General features: G+C 33.1%; 2 protein-coding genes across 5 annotated transcripts in view; one reads left to right on the top strand and one right to left on the bottom strand.

Moving 5' to 3' along the window:
* STPG2 (sperm tail PG-rich repeat containing 2) overlaps positions 1-18,927 on the bottom strand; it is a 618,205-nt gene that overhangs the window by 222,886 nt on the left and 376,392 nt on the right. The window lies entirely within an intron of this gene.
* Positions 9,752-10,273, top strand: LOC122218029 (40S ribosomal protein S24-like). The gene has a single exon (XM_042935856.1). It carries the CDS (start codon positions 9,785-9,787, stop codon positions 10,178-10,180), a length of 396 nt encoding a protein of 131 aa, XP_042791790.1. The 5' UTR covers positions 9,752-9,784; the 3' UTR covers positions 10,181-10,273.

Raw genomic sequence — 18,927 nt, 5'->3', positions numbered from 1 at the left:
TTCCAAGAAGCCTTCCCTGAGCCCCTCAAGTTCTGCTCTTTTGTCCTTTCTAAGTACTCCAAATCTGCCTTGTACTTTTCACATCAGTCCTTATCACATGATTGTAATTTTCTGTTCACATTCCATTTCACCCACTAGACTTCAAGCTCAGTAGAGGCAGGTTTTAAAGTTATATTCTCAATACTTGAGATTATTAAGTGGCATAAAAAATTATCAATGGATATTTGTTGAAATAAGAGTTGTAGAAGTTGCAGGAAAATTCCCTTCTTTGTGGTATGCATGGCTGAATTTTTAATTATTTTTGAACACTAATCTATATTTATGCAGTGCTATAAAAACATAATGAGAGGGGCGCCTGGGTGGCTCAGTCGGTTAAACGTCCGACTTCGGCTCAGGTCACGATCTCGCGGTCCGTGAGTTCGAGCCCCGTGTCGGGCTCTGGGCTGATGGCTCAGAGCCTGGAGCCTGCTTCCGATTCTGTGTCTCCCTCTCTCTCTCTGCCCCTCCCCCGTTCATGCTCTGTCTCTCTCTGTCTCAAAAATAAATTTAAAAAAAAGTTAAAAAAAAATTAAAAAAAAAAAAACATAATGAGAGGGACACCTGGGTGGCTTAGTCAGTTAAGTGTCTGACTTTTGGTTTCAGGTCCAGTCATGATCTCATAGGCTCATGGGTTGGTGCCCTGCATTGGGCTCCCTGCTAACAGTGCAGGGCCTACTTAGGATTCTCTCTCCCTCTCCCTCTCCCTCTCCCTCTTCCTCTCTCTCTGCCTCTCCCTCTCTCTCTCTTTCTGCCCCTCCCTAGTTCATGTTCTGTCTCTCTCAAAATAAATAAATAAGCTTATAAAAAAAAAAAACTTAATGAGAAAAGACAATGCCCCAATATTTTGCTTTCTCATTCCATTTCCAGAAAGATCCTCCCTATTTCTGTCATTGCATTGTTTAGAGGTGAATGCATGCAAGCTACCAACTCAAATCTGTTCTTCCTTTTTTCTTAGGCACAAAGTTATGACTGTATTTCCTGTTCAATATGAAATTTTAAAAATATGAAAAATATTTATTTTAGTAAGGCATTTGGTTTCTTAAAACCAAATGTTTTAAAAAATGAATTAGAAAGTAATTTTCCTATGTTAACCCACTTATTTAAACTAGGATACTTAACCTACTTGAGCTAATTTAGAAAGAAAAGTATTGATCTGAAAAGACTTGTGCATGTCTGAAACTCTTATGTAAGATACAGGATAGAATATAATAGGGGCACGTGGGTGGCTCAGCTGATTAAGCATCCGACTTCGACTCAGGTCATGATCTCACGTTGGTGGGTTTGAGCCCCGCGTCGGGCTCTGTGCTGACAGCTGAGAGCCTGGAGCCTGTTTCAGATTCTGTGTCTCCCTCTCTCTCTGCCCCTCCCCCACTTGCACTCTGTCTCTCTCTCTCAAAAATAAATAAACATTAAAAAAATTTTTTGAAAGATTATAATATAAAGTATCTTGAAAGATTTTGTTGTACATACATACTGATGGACATTCTGTAATTAGCCAAATATTTACAAAAATTATTTACAAAATATTATTTATAAAAATTAGCCAAATATTTACAAAAATTACAAATATTTACAAAAATAGGTTTCTTCAAGGACAGAATTATTTATACATATATCAATTTTGTTTTCTACAGTGTGTAGTATAGTCAGAGAAACACATTTCTTTGAGAACGTTATATTAAGAGATAATGCTCCTGATTTTATCAAGATTATCAATAAGAACCTGGTGAGTTTCAATAAGACATTTTTAAATCCCCTTTTTAAGCTAGCTGATAAATTGCATTCATCGGTCTATTTTTCACTAGGTATCTTAGCAACTCAAAAATAAAGCTGTGCTAGATTGAATAACTTAAACTACATAGTTCTGGTTGACAAGTCTAGATTTTTGCAAATATTCTTAGTACATAATACCAAAAGTAAATTTAAAGTTTACAACAAGAAAAATCAAACATACATTTATTTCTTATTTTTAAATAGCACTCTAATGTGTTATTAACTGTTTGTCCAGGCACTGTGCTTGGCACTTCATATGCATTACTATATCTAATCAATTCTAAGAAACTTATTTTTCACATTTTAACATCTCTGAAATATGGACTTATATTACAACCATGTTAGACAGATATCAGGATTCAATTATTACTGTATGTGCATAAATTAACTTGGCTATTATTCCCAGTGGCATGACTAGATAAGTAAAATTTCTCAGTCAATAAATCATCTAAGGACCATAGTTAAACTGATATTTTTTGTTCTTAGTACATAAAATAATGGTGCATTTTACAGTACTCTCACTAATGGCCAAGTTGTCTCTAGATTAATTTTTTGCTGGAAAATCAGAGTCTGTACTGTATCCTAAAAGACAGCATTCCCAGTTGCTCACCCAAAGCAAAGGCTTTGGAAATATTTTGTCTCTAAGTAGACATTTATATCTTTAAATATCAGAGTATTAGCTGATTTTGATTTCCCACATTTATGTATAAACTTTAATTCAGTACATTAACCATCTTCACTATGTATAGTGTAGAGTGCAAAGGGATTAAAAAATAAACTTAGAGTCAGAAGATCAGTAATAGTAATAGTAATAGTAATAGTAATAATAACCCTTGAAAGCCATCAGTAAGGTGTTATTGAAAGAGCCAGGTAATTATTTAAAATGCAAATTTTATATAAGAAAGCAAGCTACTATATGAAAATAGCATTGGTAATAAATCTGAGCAAAGGGCACATACAATCAATGATTCTCCTTAATAATGCAACAAGGAAAGTGTTGGAGTTTTTGTTTGGTTTGTTTACCATTTTTGCTATTTGAATATATTGTTGGTAATTGTTGAGATAAAAAAAAACTGGATTAAAAAAACCACATTCCATACAGAAAGTTCAACAAAGAGGTGTAGAGTCCTTAAGAAGAAAAACAAATTAAAGATAATAGTAAAGAGTGGCTTTGTTCCATCACTTATTTAACTGTAAATCTTGAACATACACTTTAAGAATGGTAACAACAGAAAACATTTTCAAGGATGGTTTACGCCAATACAGTGACTTCATGAGCACATTAATTTGCACCAACTAGGTATTTCATAAATTTTGGTTGAATGAATATCTGAAAAAGTAGAATGGTTACAAGATGCAGTAATCTTGAAAAGAATACAGATACATTTGGTTATAAAATAATACAAATTCATCTGTAAGATATAGCATCAACATTTTGAAACATGGCAGGAGTAACAGAATGAAAGGAATTAGGATGGCCAAATAAACAAGATAGAAATAATCATTAACATGGCCAAAACAAAAGGAAATTTTGTAAGAGAAATAGAATTTGTACAAGCACAGAAACTTTGAAAAGCTCTATGTGAAGCTGATGTGCCTATTAATCCATAGACAATATCAAACTGTTAATCAGCCAGTGAATCAATCTTCCTTGACATTAATTGAGTTGTTGTGAAATAAATTAATAATTCTCTACATGTTAAGCACCAGATGTTAGTCTATAATTCATATAAATATGCAAACATTTTCCAGACAAAACTAATCCAACTTATCAATGCAAAATAATAATGAAATTCATTAGCTAGTTTCAGAAACACAAAATGATGATCCGGCATGATCTGCAAATTTTGCTGTCGAACTATGAAATAATGCTTAGATTCACCCAAAACACAAAATGCCAAGGGCTCTATCTTGAACTGATTCAGCTCTTAAAGTTACTACTTATCTTGAAATAAAATAATTTGTGGTTATCTTACTATACAACAATCTGTCTCAAGAGAATATCTGAACAACTTTAGCTACTGTATACAACTTTCATTGTGTTAAAGAACTATTAGCTACAATTCAGCAAGTACAAAAGCAGTTGCTTTTTTTTTTAATGACATAAATTACCATAATGTATTTGAAAACTGAAACTACTGCTTGGCCCAATGTTATATGCTTCTGATTTTTCATTGTTAATCATTGAAAATAACTTATCTAGCATCTCTTATTTATGTATACATTTAAATCACAATTACATCTTGCTCACAGATTTTATTAAAACATCAATCTGAAAGTCAGATATAAGTAAAACACATTTGTCCTTCACAAAAATAAATATTAGCTTTCTCTGTAAAATAATTGGTTGAAAGCAAAATATAAAAATAATTAAGTATATTATAAAAATATTACAGTTATGAGAGAATGCTCTATTAGAGGAAGTCTTAGTCAAAATCAAAGATGGCTAATCATTTCTGTCTTATTAATCCTAAAATGTCTTACAAAATACAAAAAAAGTTATGAAATTGATTTTAAAAAATTCAGTGTCTTTAGAGTTAACAGACTACATGATCAGTATAAAAATGAAAATTAAATAGGAAAATTTATAAAATTGGCTATATAAAAACAATGAAGGCAGAATGTGACAAATATTCATGGTTTTGTGATCCTGCAAGAGACAGACCCTCTTGACTACATTCTTAATTTATTGAAAAAATGGAAAAACTACTCTGAAAATGACAGCAACATATCTAGACATATACTTGTGTATATACTGTTCTTAACCAAAACATTGCTTGCCATTTTAAGAATTGATTTTCTATCACAGAGGAAAAAAACACGTCTTATTAAATCTGAGCAATCAAAACTAAAGAAAAAAAGTATTATAATCACTATTTTAATATGATTGTTTCCTTGACAGAGAAGGTAAGATATTATTCAATATCAAATTCAGAACAAAGAAATAGATTTAGAAATATTTCAGTGTCATAAATTGCTTAAATTTCCATCAACACAGTGAGAATTATTCCTAAAAGATACTCAAACTGATTTACCAATTGACCTGGACAATGCTTATAAGACCTCATATCAATCCTGATGTTAAATTTAGCTTTTCAGCATTAAAAATAACTAAGTTGATATAATCAAAAAGTTAGAAAATTAAAAACGTATTCTGTGGGTTTTTTTTACAGTTTCCAAATGATAAAAATTTTAATAATCTCTGTGGTTTATAGATAATCTTCAGGTTATCTGAAAGTGAAAGAGAACTCTGTATTTACATTTGAGAAATGATTTTTAAATTCTAAAATTTCTAGTCTATTGAAAATACTGAAGAAATCTAAAGCAAAAAGTTTTCATACAAAGTTATCGCACACTAAATGCTCTCACGGCCACCATATCAAAGGAACAAAGGCCAAGAACGTCACCTGGTCCAGGAAGAATGTTTTTGCCTGATTGTGCTAGGCTGGTTGAGTTGTCAGCGTAAGATAAATGGAGCTGAGCTGTACCATTAACCTGTGACATTTCTGACAGTGCAAGGCTATGTGCTATGAGAAAAGTAGACTTTTTTTCTTTGCTGTTCCTCAATTTATAATAGAAATAAGAAAAGATAGATGAAATGTTTTAATGAAAGACAGAAACATATCAGAAAAGCCTATCTTGAATAGATGCTTTCCATTATATGTAAAAGCATATCCCCAAATAAAAATATATTAATAAATATATCACATAAATCTATCACATTGTCTAAGGAGATAAGCATTAAAATAGTCCTTACTTTAGCCATTTAAGAACAACAAAATTCATCTTTCCTTATTGATATCTTGACTTGTAGTCCTATCAAAAAAGGTAATTAAAACCAAGTCCTCATTTTTATGACAATAAATCCCATTCCACTCTTAAAATCACTGTTAAGTTTAAAATATACAAACAACAATGGCATATTTTGTTTCTAGGTTTACTAAAATTTCACAGAAAGTTTGTTTTTTATTTCTGAGTTTCTCACTGGCATGGGAAAAATAAAATAGATAGATGATGGCCATGCTAGAAAGATCAACTACCAAGATATAATAAAGACTAAATACCAGTTAATGTTTTAATAAGAGTAAAAAAAAACTAATAAAATCATAAATTAGTATTGATATTTACTCACAATTTAAGGGTAAAATCAAGTTACCTAATATGACTCTATGCTTACTTACATGTGTCAATAAAATGACATTTTGTGATACTGAGTCCTTGCTCAGAAATGCAATGCATACAAAAAAAAAATCAATTTTCAAGGACAGAATGTTACACATATACTGATTCATAGAAACCACTATCTTTTATAAATTCATATAATAACTAATATGAGCCAACAAAAAATGCTATATTAGTCACTGTGCTAAAAAATGACGGTATAAAGATGCAGAGATACAGAGCTTGTGCTCAGTGTGCCCAAGTCTAGGAAGGAAGGTGGAAATAGGACCAATGCCTATATCAATAATATAGTGCTAAAATGCCGGAGTAAGAAAAAGGAATTATCAATTATTCATTAAAGAACAATTTGTTGGGTTTTTACTATATGCCAGCTACTGTTTGATTATATTTAAAAGGATATGAATAGATAGTTAGATGGAAGGTATGTAAGCAGACAGACACTTACATAATACAGATATTTATCCCAAATACTTAAGGAAATATTATTAAAAGTGTTTTAATTTTATATAGAGATATCTCACAATCTTTAAATCATGTTACATACATATAGATTTGTAATGTGAGATGAGGGATTTTTTTTAACAAGTACAGATTTTATTATATTCCTTTCGGTTATTAAGCAATTTCTGTGATCTCTTAATCCTCAAGACACAATCCTACATTTTTTATTGTAACTTTGAAATTTCATTTAGAATATGAGGTGACAAATTCACCTCCTTAGTTTTTGTGTTTTATAAATTATTCAATGATCTCACAAACCCTTTCAAGGTTTGTGTTACCATCACTTTTCTAGATTATTACCTAGTTATCACATTGAGAATTTTAATTGTGGAATGTCAATGTATGATTTCAAGAATATTCATCAGTGTTAAAATTTAGAGACCGCTTATACTCCAAAATAGCTATTTAACTTTCTATTTTATATCTGAGGAAAATCATGCTGCTTTTCCCCTATAGGTTCTTCACAATACATGATATTTGCTTCTTAAAACATTCTCTTATTTTTCTTTATTCCCCGCCCCCAATTTATTGAAGTATAAATGACAAATAACAATTGTACTTATTTAAGCTGTGCAGTGTTGTGAAAAACGTTTATTTGTACTTAATTAAGGTGTGCAACATTGGGTAAAAAGCTGTAATTGAACCCAACTAATTCTGCATGGGTGTGCACATACCTTTTGAAGATCCCGATTTTATTTCCTTTCAGTAAGTATCCAGAAGTTGGATTGCTGGATCATGTAATAGCTCTATTTTTATTATTACAGAATGGCTATGCCAGTTTACATCCCCACCAAAAACGTGTAAGAGTTCTTTTTTCCCACATCTTTGCCAGCACTCATTATTTCTTGCCTTTTGATAAAAGCCATTCTAATAGGTGCGAGGTGGTAGGTATCTCCTTGTGGCTTTGATTTGTATTTCTCTGGTGATTGGTGACATTGAGTATATTTTCATATACCTATTTGTCATTTGTATGCCTTCTTTGGGAAAATGTCTAAACAAGTCCTTTGGCAATTTTTAAGTTGGGTTGTTTTGTATTTTGCTATTTTTAATATTAACCTTTCATCAAATATATGGTTCACAAATATTTCTTCCATTCTGTGGGTTTTCTTTTTGTTTCCTTTGTTGTATACAAGCTTTTTAGTTTGATGTAGTTTCACTTATTTATTTTTGCTTTTGTTCCCAATGCTTTCTTTTGGTGTCATGTTCAAAAATTCATTGCTAAGGGCAATGACAAGATTTTTTTCTCTGTTTTTTTTTTTTTTTTTTTTTTTTTTTCCAGGAGTAAACTCCTGGAACTATAAGTTTCAGGTCTTATATTTAAGCTTTTAACCCATTTGGGTTCATTGTTTTTCTTGTGTAACATAAGAGTCCAATTTCATTCTCTTGCATGTGAATATTGTGTCCCCCCAGCACCATTTACTGAAGAACCTATCTTTTCTCTATTGTGTATACTTTACCCCCTTATCAAAGATTAGTTCACATATGAGGGAATTTATTTCTGGGATGTAAATTATATTCTATGAATCTCTTTTTATTCCAGTACAACACTGTTGTGATTGTTATAGTTTTGTAGTATATTTTGAATTCAGGTGGTGTGAGGCCTGAAGCTTTGTTCCTCTTTCTCAAGACTGCTTTGGCTGTTTGGGGTCTTTTGTGGCTCCAGACAAAATTCTAGATTGTTTTCTCTATTTCCCTGACAAATGTCATTGGAATTTTGATAGGGATTGCATTGAATCAATAGTTCATTTTGTGTATTACAGACACTTTAAGATTGTTAATTCTTCTGACCCATAAACACAGAAAATCTCTCCATCTATATGTGTCTTCTTCAATTTCTTTCCTCAATGCTCATAGTTCTCAGTGTACAGATCTTTCACTTCCTTCATTAAATTTATTCCTAAGTTTATTCTTTTTGATGCTACTGTAAATGGGATCATTTTCCTAATTTCTTTTTGGAGAGTTCATTGTTAGTATATAGAAATACAACTGATTTTTGAATGTTGATTTTGTATCCTACAACTTTACCACATTTGTTTATTAGTTCTAATAGTTTTTTGTGGAGTCTGTTGGGTTTTCTATGTATAATATCACATCATCTGCAAACAGACATAGAAGAAAAGCATTTAACTTTTCACCATTGAATATGATTTTAGCTGTAGGGTTGTTACATATGGCTTTTATCATGCTGAGGTATATTCCTTCTTTATCTAATTTGTTGAGAGTTTCTACCATTAAAGTGTTGAATTTTATCAAATGCTTCCCCTGTGCCTGTGAAGATGATCATACGTAACATAAATAACAGGGAGAATAAACAGTAAAAGTTGGGCAGAAACAACAAGCGAAACAATAGTTTAAAAACAAAGTCAAGTGTAAATACCAGATCAAGTATCATGTAACGCAACGGGCATTTTAAAGAACGAAGGAGCTCAGTTTTGTAAGAGAGATAATCCTATAATGAATATATGACATCTATGTGAAACCTACATCTATGAAAACTTACATCATAATAAAGTAAAATACATAAATAAAGTGAAGTGGCATCCTTCCCTTGGGATGGATGGAAAATTGGGAAAAAGATAAGAATGTTAGGTCTCACCATTCTATTTAATATTCTACTGGAGGTGATAGCTAATGTAATAATGGAAGAAAAAAAGAAATAAAAGGCAGGGCTATGTATTCAAAGTGAGAAGTAAGAATTAATTCTCTTTTAAGCAAATATTATCATTGTATAAAAATCGAAGGAATATACAAGGCAACTGCTAGAACTAGTAAGTTAATTTAGTAAGATTGCAAGCATATACAGATTATATTTGTATGTATTATCAGAAAGGAATTAAAAATAAAATAATTCTACTTCTAATTGACATTAATTATGTGGATCAATTTTTCAATATTCATGATGCATCATTGCATATGAATGTTTATATACACACATATAAACACAGACACATATTAATATTCATGTATGTTCATCATCTGTCAGTTCTAGTTTAGTATTTCTATTATGTATGTGGAACAGAGTGTCTTGGAACTAATATGAAGGAAAGACATGGGAAATAATTTTGGCTAATTTTCTAATTCATTATAACTTTTACTATTATCCATTTCATGTTATGATAGACTATGATAACAGAATGGTTACATAAAGAGATTTTTTTAAATCTAAAGTTCACTTCTTTCTTTTATATGTCCAAATGAAAACAAAAAAAAAGAAAAAAGAAAAAAGATTTTGAATACAAACACAGATGCTCTCTTTTCCTCCCTGGCTGCCTAAAGCTCGACCGCCATCATGAATGACACAGTAACTATCCGGACCAGGAAGTTCATGACCAACCGACTACTTCAGCGGAAACAGATGGTCATCGATGTTCTTCACCCCGGAAAGGCAACAGTACCTAAGACAGAAATTCGGGAAAAACTAGCCAAAATGTACAAGACCACACCAGATGTCATCTTTGTATTTGGATTCAGAACCCATTTTGGAGGTGGCAAGACAACTGGCTTTGGCATGATTTATGATTCCTTGGATTATGCAAAGAAAAATGAACCCAAACATAGACTTGCACGACATGGCTTGTATGAGAAGAAAAAGACGTCAAGAAAACAGCGGAAGGAACGCAAGAACCGAATGAAGAAAGTCAGGGAAACTGCAAAAGCTAATGTTGGTGCTGGCAAAAAGAAGTGAGCTGGAGATTGGACAACAGAAGGAGTAAAGATGCTTCAGGGACTATCTGGCGTTTGTGCAGATTTTTCATGAGAGGATTAATAAACTAAGAACTTTTATGTGAAAAAAAAAAAAAAGAATACAAACACAGATATCATTTAGCACTATAATAACAAACGAAACTCACTGACGTCTAAACAATGCATATCGCTTCATTTCTTATTTTCCTCACAAATCAACAATGTTTGTTAAAGTATGAAATGATGACTACTACATATCTTTCTTTTAAATCTTTAGTTATAATTCACTTTCACCCCTGTAGGAGTTAATATGACACAGGAAAGTTATAAGTATAGTCTTTTAAAACAAGGCACGATTATGTTCATAAGATAATAATACCTATTCTTCCTCTTTCATTTTACTTACTATTTAACTTAAAGAGATTTTATTTGGTGTTTAATTTATTTATGCTATAGTCAATAATCCACAATCTTGTTTTTTCTCCAAATTATTTTACTGGCAATATTGACAAATGAACATGACATGCCTGTGACTTTTACTGCTCAACATAAATAGATCCATAGATTTTAAACTGGTATCTACTTGTTTAGAGTATTTTTAGAAAAATGTAAACTGTAATTCAGAATAAAAATAAGAATGAGACGCTCTAGAGTAATACACTAATTCTTGATAATTCATATATTTAATATCTAAGATATACCATAAAAATACTTATGAAAAATTAAAAATATTTAATGTCACATATTTTATAATAAATATACTAGTATATTTATTAATTAGGAAATTTTAAAAGAGGAAGTTTGATTTTAATACTTAAGCTTTTAAAGACATTGGAAAAATTATCTCAATTCTCTACTAAGGTTATTTGAATTATTAATGGAGAATTTCTTTGGTTCTGCTCTCACATTTTATGAAACAGTTTTATTAAAACTCTTTACATGCAATCAAGACCTTAGTAGCTTTCTCATTGCATAGCCACATTTTTAGTCACATAAGTTTCCTGGAGCATATTATCCTCACGTCCACCTAAATAATTTCAAATACAGCAATTTTGAATCAAATTTTGATACTATCATGGCAAATTTTATCTGAAGACACATGTACTTATCTATATATCACAGTAAAATACTAGTGCTTTCTTTATTCATTCTGAACTTTACAAATTAATCTCAATAATAAAACTATCTTTAACAGTTTCATACTTTAAATGGTTTGTGTGCAACAACATTATGCATAATTGTGAGGCCGTATACCCAGATATATTTACTTAGTTAATGTAAAATCTCTTTTCCTCTTTTCTTCTATGAAACTCTTTCAGTTGATTTCCATGAGCACACATATCTAGCAGTGATTAAAGCTGTATTAGATTAATGTGTCTTTTCAGGAAGTCATCAAAATCCTCGAGGAGAAAGCAGGCAAAAACCTCTTTGATCTTTCCCGCAGCAATTTCTTACTCAACACGTCTCCGGAGGCAAGGGAAACAAAAGCAAAAATGAATTACTGGGACCTCATCAAAATAAAAAGCTTCTGCACAGCGAAGGAAACAATCGGCAAAACTAAAAGGCAACCGACAGAATGGGAATAGATATTTGCAAATGACCTATCAGATAAAGGGTTAGTATCCAAAATCTACAAAGAACTTATCAAACTCAACACCCAAAAAACAAATAATCCAGTGAAGAAATGCGCAAAAGACATGAATAGACACTTCTCCAAAGAAGACATCCAGATGGTCAACCAACACATGAAAAAATGCTCAACATCACTCATCATCAGGGAAATACAAATCAAAACCACAATGAGATACCACCTCACACCTGTCAGATGGCTAACATTAACAACTCAGGCAACAACAGATGTTGGCGAGGAGATGCGGAGAAAGAGGATCTCTTTTGCATTACTGGTGGGAATGCAAGCTGGTGCAGCCACTCTGGAAAACAGTATGGAGGTTCCTCAAAAAACTAAAAATAGACCTACCCTACGACCCAGCAATTGCACTACTAGGCATTTATCCAAGGGATACAGGTGTGCTGTTTCGAAGGGACACATGCACCCCCATGTTTATAGCAGCACTATCAACAATAGCCAAAGTATGGAAAGACCCCAAATGCCCATCGATGTATGAATGGATAAAGAAGAAGTGGTATATATATACAATAGAGTATTACTCAGCAATCAAAAAGAATGAAATCTTGCCATTTGCAACCACGTGGATGGAACTGGGGGGTATTATGCTAAGTGAAATTAGTCAGAAAAAGAGAAAAATCATATGACTTCACTCATATGAGGAATTTGTAAAAAATAAAAAATAAATTAAAAAATGTCTTTTCCAATGGGACTTTGTTTCAAGAGTGTCTGAAAGTATAAGAGAATCTGAGATGAATTCCTACATTCCAAAGATAGCTCCTTATTTGCAGCCATATTTATTTTTCTATCAATACCTATAGGCTGAAAAGTGGGCCACACAGTTTTCAGTGGGAATCACCACGAAATGAGACATACTGAATTAACCTCAAAAATTGTAGAAGAATATCTTTAAAAAGTGGTTTTTGATTTTTCTCAAAGAATATTAAAATCTGATAATCTAGCCTCAAGCTGGAATGTCAACGTTTATGCCCTGCCATCCTGTAACTTAAGAGAATGAAATTCAAAGAAGATGCAATGTTTATTTGATGTGAACTTTGATCTTTGGATTTTCTAAAACCTTTGAAAAATAAACACAACTTTCATAGAATCTTTCATTTTGACATGGTATGTATATGTATATATTATTTAAAAGACGTATTTGCTTCATATTTTTCTTGACAATAAAATGAGAGAATGTTTTTAAAGCTTCTAGAACATAGAAGGAATCAGGATACATTAGTTCCTTTCCCTTGCAAAGAAAATAAAACACAAATTGTCACAAGAATTCATGAATAAGCATTCTAGCTGTCCTGCATTACTGCTTTTGACAAAAGAACTACCTTTGCTTAGTCCTCAGCCAAGCAAATAAGCACCTTTTTAAAAGGAACAAATGAACATTCTGCAAATAATTTTCCCTGATGAATTGTCTGAACAGTCTGCTGGAGGAATGTGTATTATTTTATATGACCTACCTTTTAAAACCAAATTAAGAGAATCAGAAAGCAAGCAAACATCAAATGGTTCTAATCACTCCTGAGATATTCTAGGTTAAATGCGACACTTAGCAGGTTGGGAACCCTTCGCATAAAATGATCTGTTTTTCAATTAAGCAGATCTCACTTGGAAGAGAGAGCAATGATGTTCAATACCCTCTCACTAGAAGAGCCACCAAAGTGATTTACTAGAGTACAATTAACAGATCAGTAATACATTTTTTAGCATGCTAGTTTTCCAAAGCCTGTTTATTTTGAACCTTTGGTCAAGATAGATAAATTTACTTTGCTTCCTTCCTCTCAAGCACGGATTCAGATGTACTAAAGTTTTGTCAGTGACAACGCTAGATTTTGGATGAACTGTTGTCATCTTTTGTTCCCCACATGTCATGTTCAAAATTGGATAAAGTGTACAAGCAAATTGCATGGCTCAGCAGGGTCAGGAAAGTTACAAGGAACTGCCTTGTGCTTTTTCTCATATCCTAAAGGTACAATTATGTAACTTCTCTGCTAACTTTAAAAACTAGCTTTCATCAAATATTATTTTGAGTATAATATGGGGCTTATAAATAAACTGTTGCCACTTTAAACAATCCAGAAAGACATAAAAGACAGATGGGGAACTGAATGTGGCCTATTGTTTTATATAGCTATGGTTTTTTAAAAAAAATCCCTACTCAGAAGAAAAAGCCTCTGCTAGATGGCAGCTGTTGAATAGAGAGTGAAAAGCATCTTGCTAGAAAAACAAAGAAACCAGCACCACAATGTAAATAGCTCAGCTCTATAGCCTTCTTCAGATGAAGGACTCGAAACTTGGGTTTTAAAGACAGTTTATAAAATAATATCAAGAAGCCTTTTTTTTTTTTTAATTTTGCTACTGATTTCCAACCAGGCTGCAGCTATCAAAGTTTCAAATACTCTGGAATCTTTAGGCTTCGCTAGCTGCATTTTAACCTCTGCCATGTGGCATGTGAATGTGGCTTGTTTAGTTAGGTTTAAGACATAATTAATAGGCAGTGTCAGGGACTCTCATTTCTGATCATGGGGGGCGTTGGCAACCTTTTGTTGCTTTCATTCCAGGTTCTGAGAAACTGGCCAGATGCTATGTCCTACTACCAAACTGCTATGTGGAAGACATTCCCTTTTAGGATGCTTTCAAATCCTTTCTGGCCAACTTCATGACTCCTGCAGAAGTTCAATTAAAGTTTTACTTAATTTGCTATAGGTACATAGAATGCTTCTAGATTTTGATGAAAACTTCATTGAGATAGAAATTATTACTGTAAATAATTACCATCACTTTTTTTCCTCCTATATTTGGCTTAGTTAGGAGGCAACAGGGGATACTGGGAAGTGTTTCTATTATATATAAATTCCAGCCCAAGCCCTGCCACAAACAGACTTCTTGAACCAGGGATGTATTTCACTCTCCCTGGGTCTGAGTTGCTTCACCTTTGTAATAAGACATTGGGCTGAATGATCTGATCCTTTCTCACTGGAAAATCCATGGTTCTGTGGGTCTTGCTATGTGTAATCAATCACAAACTTTATGCTGCTTGAAGCAGACCCTTGCTTGGTTTTCACAAATTAAAATGCATGGTTTGAAGATTTGTGAGAGTCCTTGAGGTTCCATGACAAGTAGCAATTTTTTAATTTTGCTGAGAAACAAATTTTATTTGCACACAGTGCAAGGCTATATGCAGGAAAGAGTCAGATTTATTATAACAATATTTAGCCCTTTACCTACCGTTTGTATCTCAACAAAGTCTATGTCATCTTCTTGTTAGCAGCCTCAGCAAGGTTCCAAAAGGATCACTTTGTTTTTTGTATATTTTGTCTTTTTCTATGGGGGGAAGTTGGTAATGCAATAATATTCTATTAATTTGAAAATTTAGTCTTCTTATAAAATTTGAATTATATATCAAAATCACCTAAACATAGCTCTACGATGGAAATGAAAACTGTAAGGACCTTTAGAAATGTCCTATATGCCTCCATAATTTCAATTCATATCAGCATTTCCTAATTTTTCAACCCTAAAAAATCACAGATTCCAAAGGCTTTGATGCTTTATGTAAATCAATATGTGCATATAGTGTTTAAAATACATTTTTATTCTCTAAATTAACATAATTATATACATTATAAAACTGTTTAATAAGTGATATATATTACAGTACAAATTATTCTAGTAATTTAAAAATCATTTGTTGAATTTTAGAAATGTTTGATGCAATCTTTTGTTTGATATTACTATCATTAAGTAATGCTTCTATGTAATGATTCGGCATAGAGAACTACATTTAATACTTTTATAATACTTTCTTCCATTTAATTGACAGTCGTTAGGTATCTCAATAAGTAATTTCTCTTCAGATCAACACTGTTTATAGTGCTTCCTCTTCCCTCAGCTTCTGTTAAATTAACAGTAAATGCATTTAAATACCTTCTAATCCATGTCTGAGACATTTATAGATTCAGTTTTCTATTATCAACTAACACATGACAACAATAAATCTGAATCTCGTATTTAATAGGATTAAACTGATCCTTCAGGTCAAATGAGAGGTGGCATAAAGTGGTGGTTAAGAGCATGGGCACGTTGCCAGGCTGCTTGAGTTAAAATCCTGGCACTTCTGTTTCAGTTCTAAATAAGCTCTTACTGCCTCAGTTTCCTTTCCTATTGAATGAGTAAGACTCAATTGTGTTGGAATGGTGTCTGGCCCTAATTTATTTTTAACATTGATGATAATGCTTGTGACTAGCTCTCTGAAGTGAAGTAAAGAGAGGTGATATTTAACTGAGAAGGCTGAACACAAAGATTTGCACTCTTGGCACTCCCGTAGGCTCTGTCCATCTTCTGCTTCTTCCTCCTGGAAGAATCAGAAGCCCCTGGTTTTTGCCTGAGGCTGCCCAATTACCCCCTATTTGTCAGCTCTCTCCATCTCTGTCGTCCTTCTTAAAGTCCTATGGAGGCTACAGTGTACCCAAGCACTATTTGGCAACAGCTGGGGTAGGACCCAGTGCTGGATAGCCACAACCTCATGGGGACATATGGACTCTAAGCATTTGTCCTCCAAGATGCTTGCACTACTTCTCAGGACGCCACCTTAGTTTTTGATATTTGGTATTTATAGGTAGAGGGAAACAGTTCAAGAGCTGCAGTAAGTGAAGTGAACCATCTGTCAGTCTAGCAGACTGGGGACAGTGTGGCTCTAAATGTTACCTACCTTGAGGTCCTTGTACATTGGGACACAGGATGGACATGGGATAAAAGAAGTCCCTTGGGCATTACTAGGTGTGGAGCCCATATTGTTGCCTAAGGACTGGTCTGAGAGTTTGGCCAGAATTGGCACTTACTAATCATAACAGCTGCCAACCCTAAAGAAGAAGCAGAGTCTTAAAGGCTCCCCATGGAAACAGACCTTAATTGTTTAGTTTCTAGAGAAGTCTGAAATGGTCCCAAGAGAGCTAGTGCAGCTGGATGGCAAAGGCCCTGGGACAGGGAAGAGTTTGAGATAAAGGCTATTTATCAACAGATAAGAGACATGTTTCAACAACAGAAAAAGCCACCCCAATGTGTGTTAGCTAAAAATCAGTCCAGTCTAGACTAACAAGGGAATTTCCATGATTCCTCCATCCTTCAGACATAGGCTAGTATTCTAGTGCATATTGGAACCTCACAGAATCACAATGCTAGCATCTGTTTTCAAATATAACTTGGTTTTAGAAGATATTTAGTGAATGAGGGACTGCATGAATTAATGTACTGATAGAAAGAAATCTTTTCTTGTCTTACCTTTCTGAAAAGTTTGAACCACTTACTATCAGAGATTACTTGAATATACCTTATGTTTGAGGTATATTGAATGCTTTCTTATCCACAGTGAATAGAGGACTAGTGAAATGAGCATTGGCCTTGAAGTCAAATACATCATAATCAAATCTCACTTTTGTTTTATACCATCTTTAATGATCATGGACAAATCATTTCTGCTTTCTGAGATTATGAGACAAAAAGACTAATTTTCTCATTATTAAACATAAATAATATATACTTTACAAGGCCATTAGGAAATTAAGGAAATGTATATAAAGTAAATATACCTAGTACCCCCAAAAAATAATAATAACTAGTACCTATTGTACACTGATGTTGCTATTAACATATTGCATTAGACTGTTAGCCTTCCCTTGTCTGGGAAGGGAAGTCTTAATATTCATTCAATCTCTCATGACTTCAATGAACTAAATTCTGGTTTCTCTTCCACCTTACACATCCAGGTTATAAATTTGTTGCATACTTAGAATCCAAGCCTGTTGGTCCAACAATAATTCAGAACGCATTACTTGACAAACTTATTTTTTAACTAAAATCTAGATGTAATTAAAGAATTCTCCACTAATTGTCAGGAAATGCTTTGAGGAAAGACTAGATACACAGGAAAAATATGCTTTGTGGTATATACCCTGCTGATGTGTCAAGCATCCTGCCCATTCTTATTACCAGAGCATTAATACTTTTCATCTTATAACTATGCTTAGCATTTCTCTAGAATTCAGATAATTATTTTACTCCATGGACCTGAGAACCCAGTTTCCAGGTTGAAAGGTTCAGGTAAGGTTATTTTGTTCTATAATCATATTAACACTTGCTGGAAAAAGAAAAACAGATATTCTAACACTGTTTGTAAAGCATTTCTCTATGTCCAGATCTGGCCTTGGTTTTAACTTTAAAAGGTCTTAACTACCACAAGCTACTTTTAGGAAAAAGTAATAGTTTAAATTTTTTAATTTTTTATTTGATTCAACTTGATTTGACTAAGGGCTTTGTGGGTACGTAAAAGGGACATGTTATCAAAGTAAGAATGTTGGTTTCTAGCCAGCAGGAGCTGGAAGTAGCAGGAGTCGGGGGGCTTTGCCTGCAGACAAATGGGCTACCAGTGTGAGGTGAAGAAGCGTAATGTAGATGTTTTTGTACATAATTTGAAAGAGACATTCAGTTCTCTGTCATAAGATAGGGACTTAACCAAGGTAACCATTTGAAATTACAAATGATTATAAAAGCACAGTTCAGTTATATTCCAGTGTCATATGCCCTTTCTAGAGAACCAAGGAAAATAAAATAAACCATGTATGTATGGTACATGTTTATAAAAGATTTAAAAAGCACTAGATGCTTACATCGTTTCCTCCTAAGAATGAAAGTAAAGTTTCAGAGACCTTAGAACCATTCTGATTTTTAAATCCTGAATAAGTCAGTAACTTTCTTGTATATGTGTGATTGCTGTTACATAAGTACAGTTTCCCAATACAGGGTAGAAATTATTGTTTAAATCTCCTTACTTATTAAAAAAAAAGATTTCTAAATCTAAAAATGTGAATACGGGTGCCTGGGTGGCTCAGTTCGTTAAGTGGCTGACTTCAGCTCAGGTCATGATCTCCCTGTTCCTAAGTTCAAGCCCCATGTGGGTCTCTGTGCTGACAGCTCAGAGCCTGGTCTCTGTTTCAGATTTTGTGTCCCCCTCTCTTTCTCTGCCCCTCCACCACCCATGTTCCCTCTCTCTCTGTCTCTCTCAAAAATAAACATTAAAATTTTTTTTAATGTGAAGAAAATTCATCAATGAA

Source organism: Panthera leo, chromosome B1, assembly GCF_018350215.1.
Source record: "Panthera leo isolate Ple1 chromosome B1, P.leo_Ple1_pat1.1, whole genome shotgun sequence".
NCBI classification, from domain to species: domain Eukaryota; kingdom Metazoa; phylum Chordata; class Mammalia; order Carnivora; family Felidae; genus Panthera; species Panthera leo.
The sequence above is the reverse complement of the archived record's forward strand: the minus strand, read 5'-3'. Positions and strand labels throughout refer to the sequence as shown.

Bases quoted from the DNA above. Each gene is read 5' to 3' on its own strand.
- LOC122218029 (XM_042935856.1), top strand. From the start codon at position 9,785: ATGAATGACACAGTAACTATCCGGACCAGGAAGTTCATGACCAACCGA.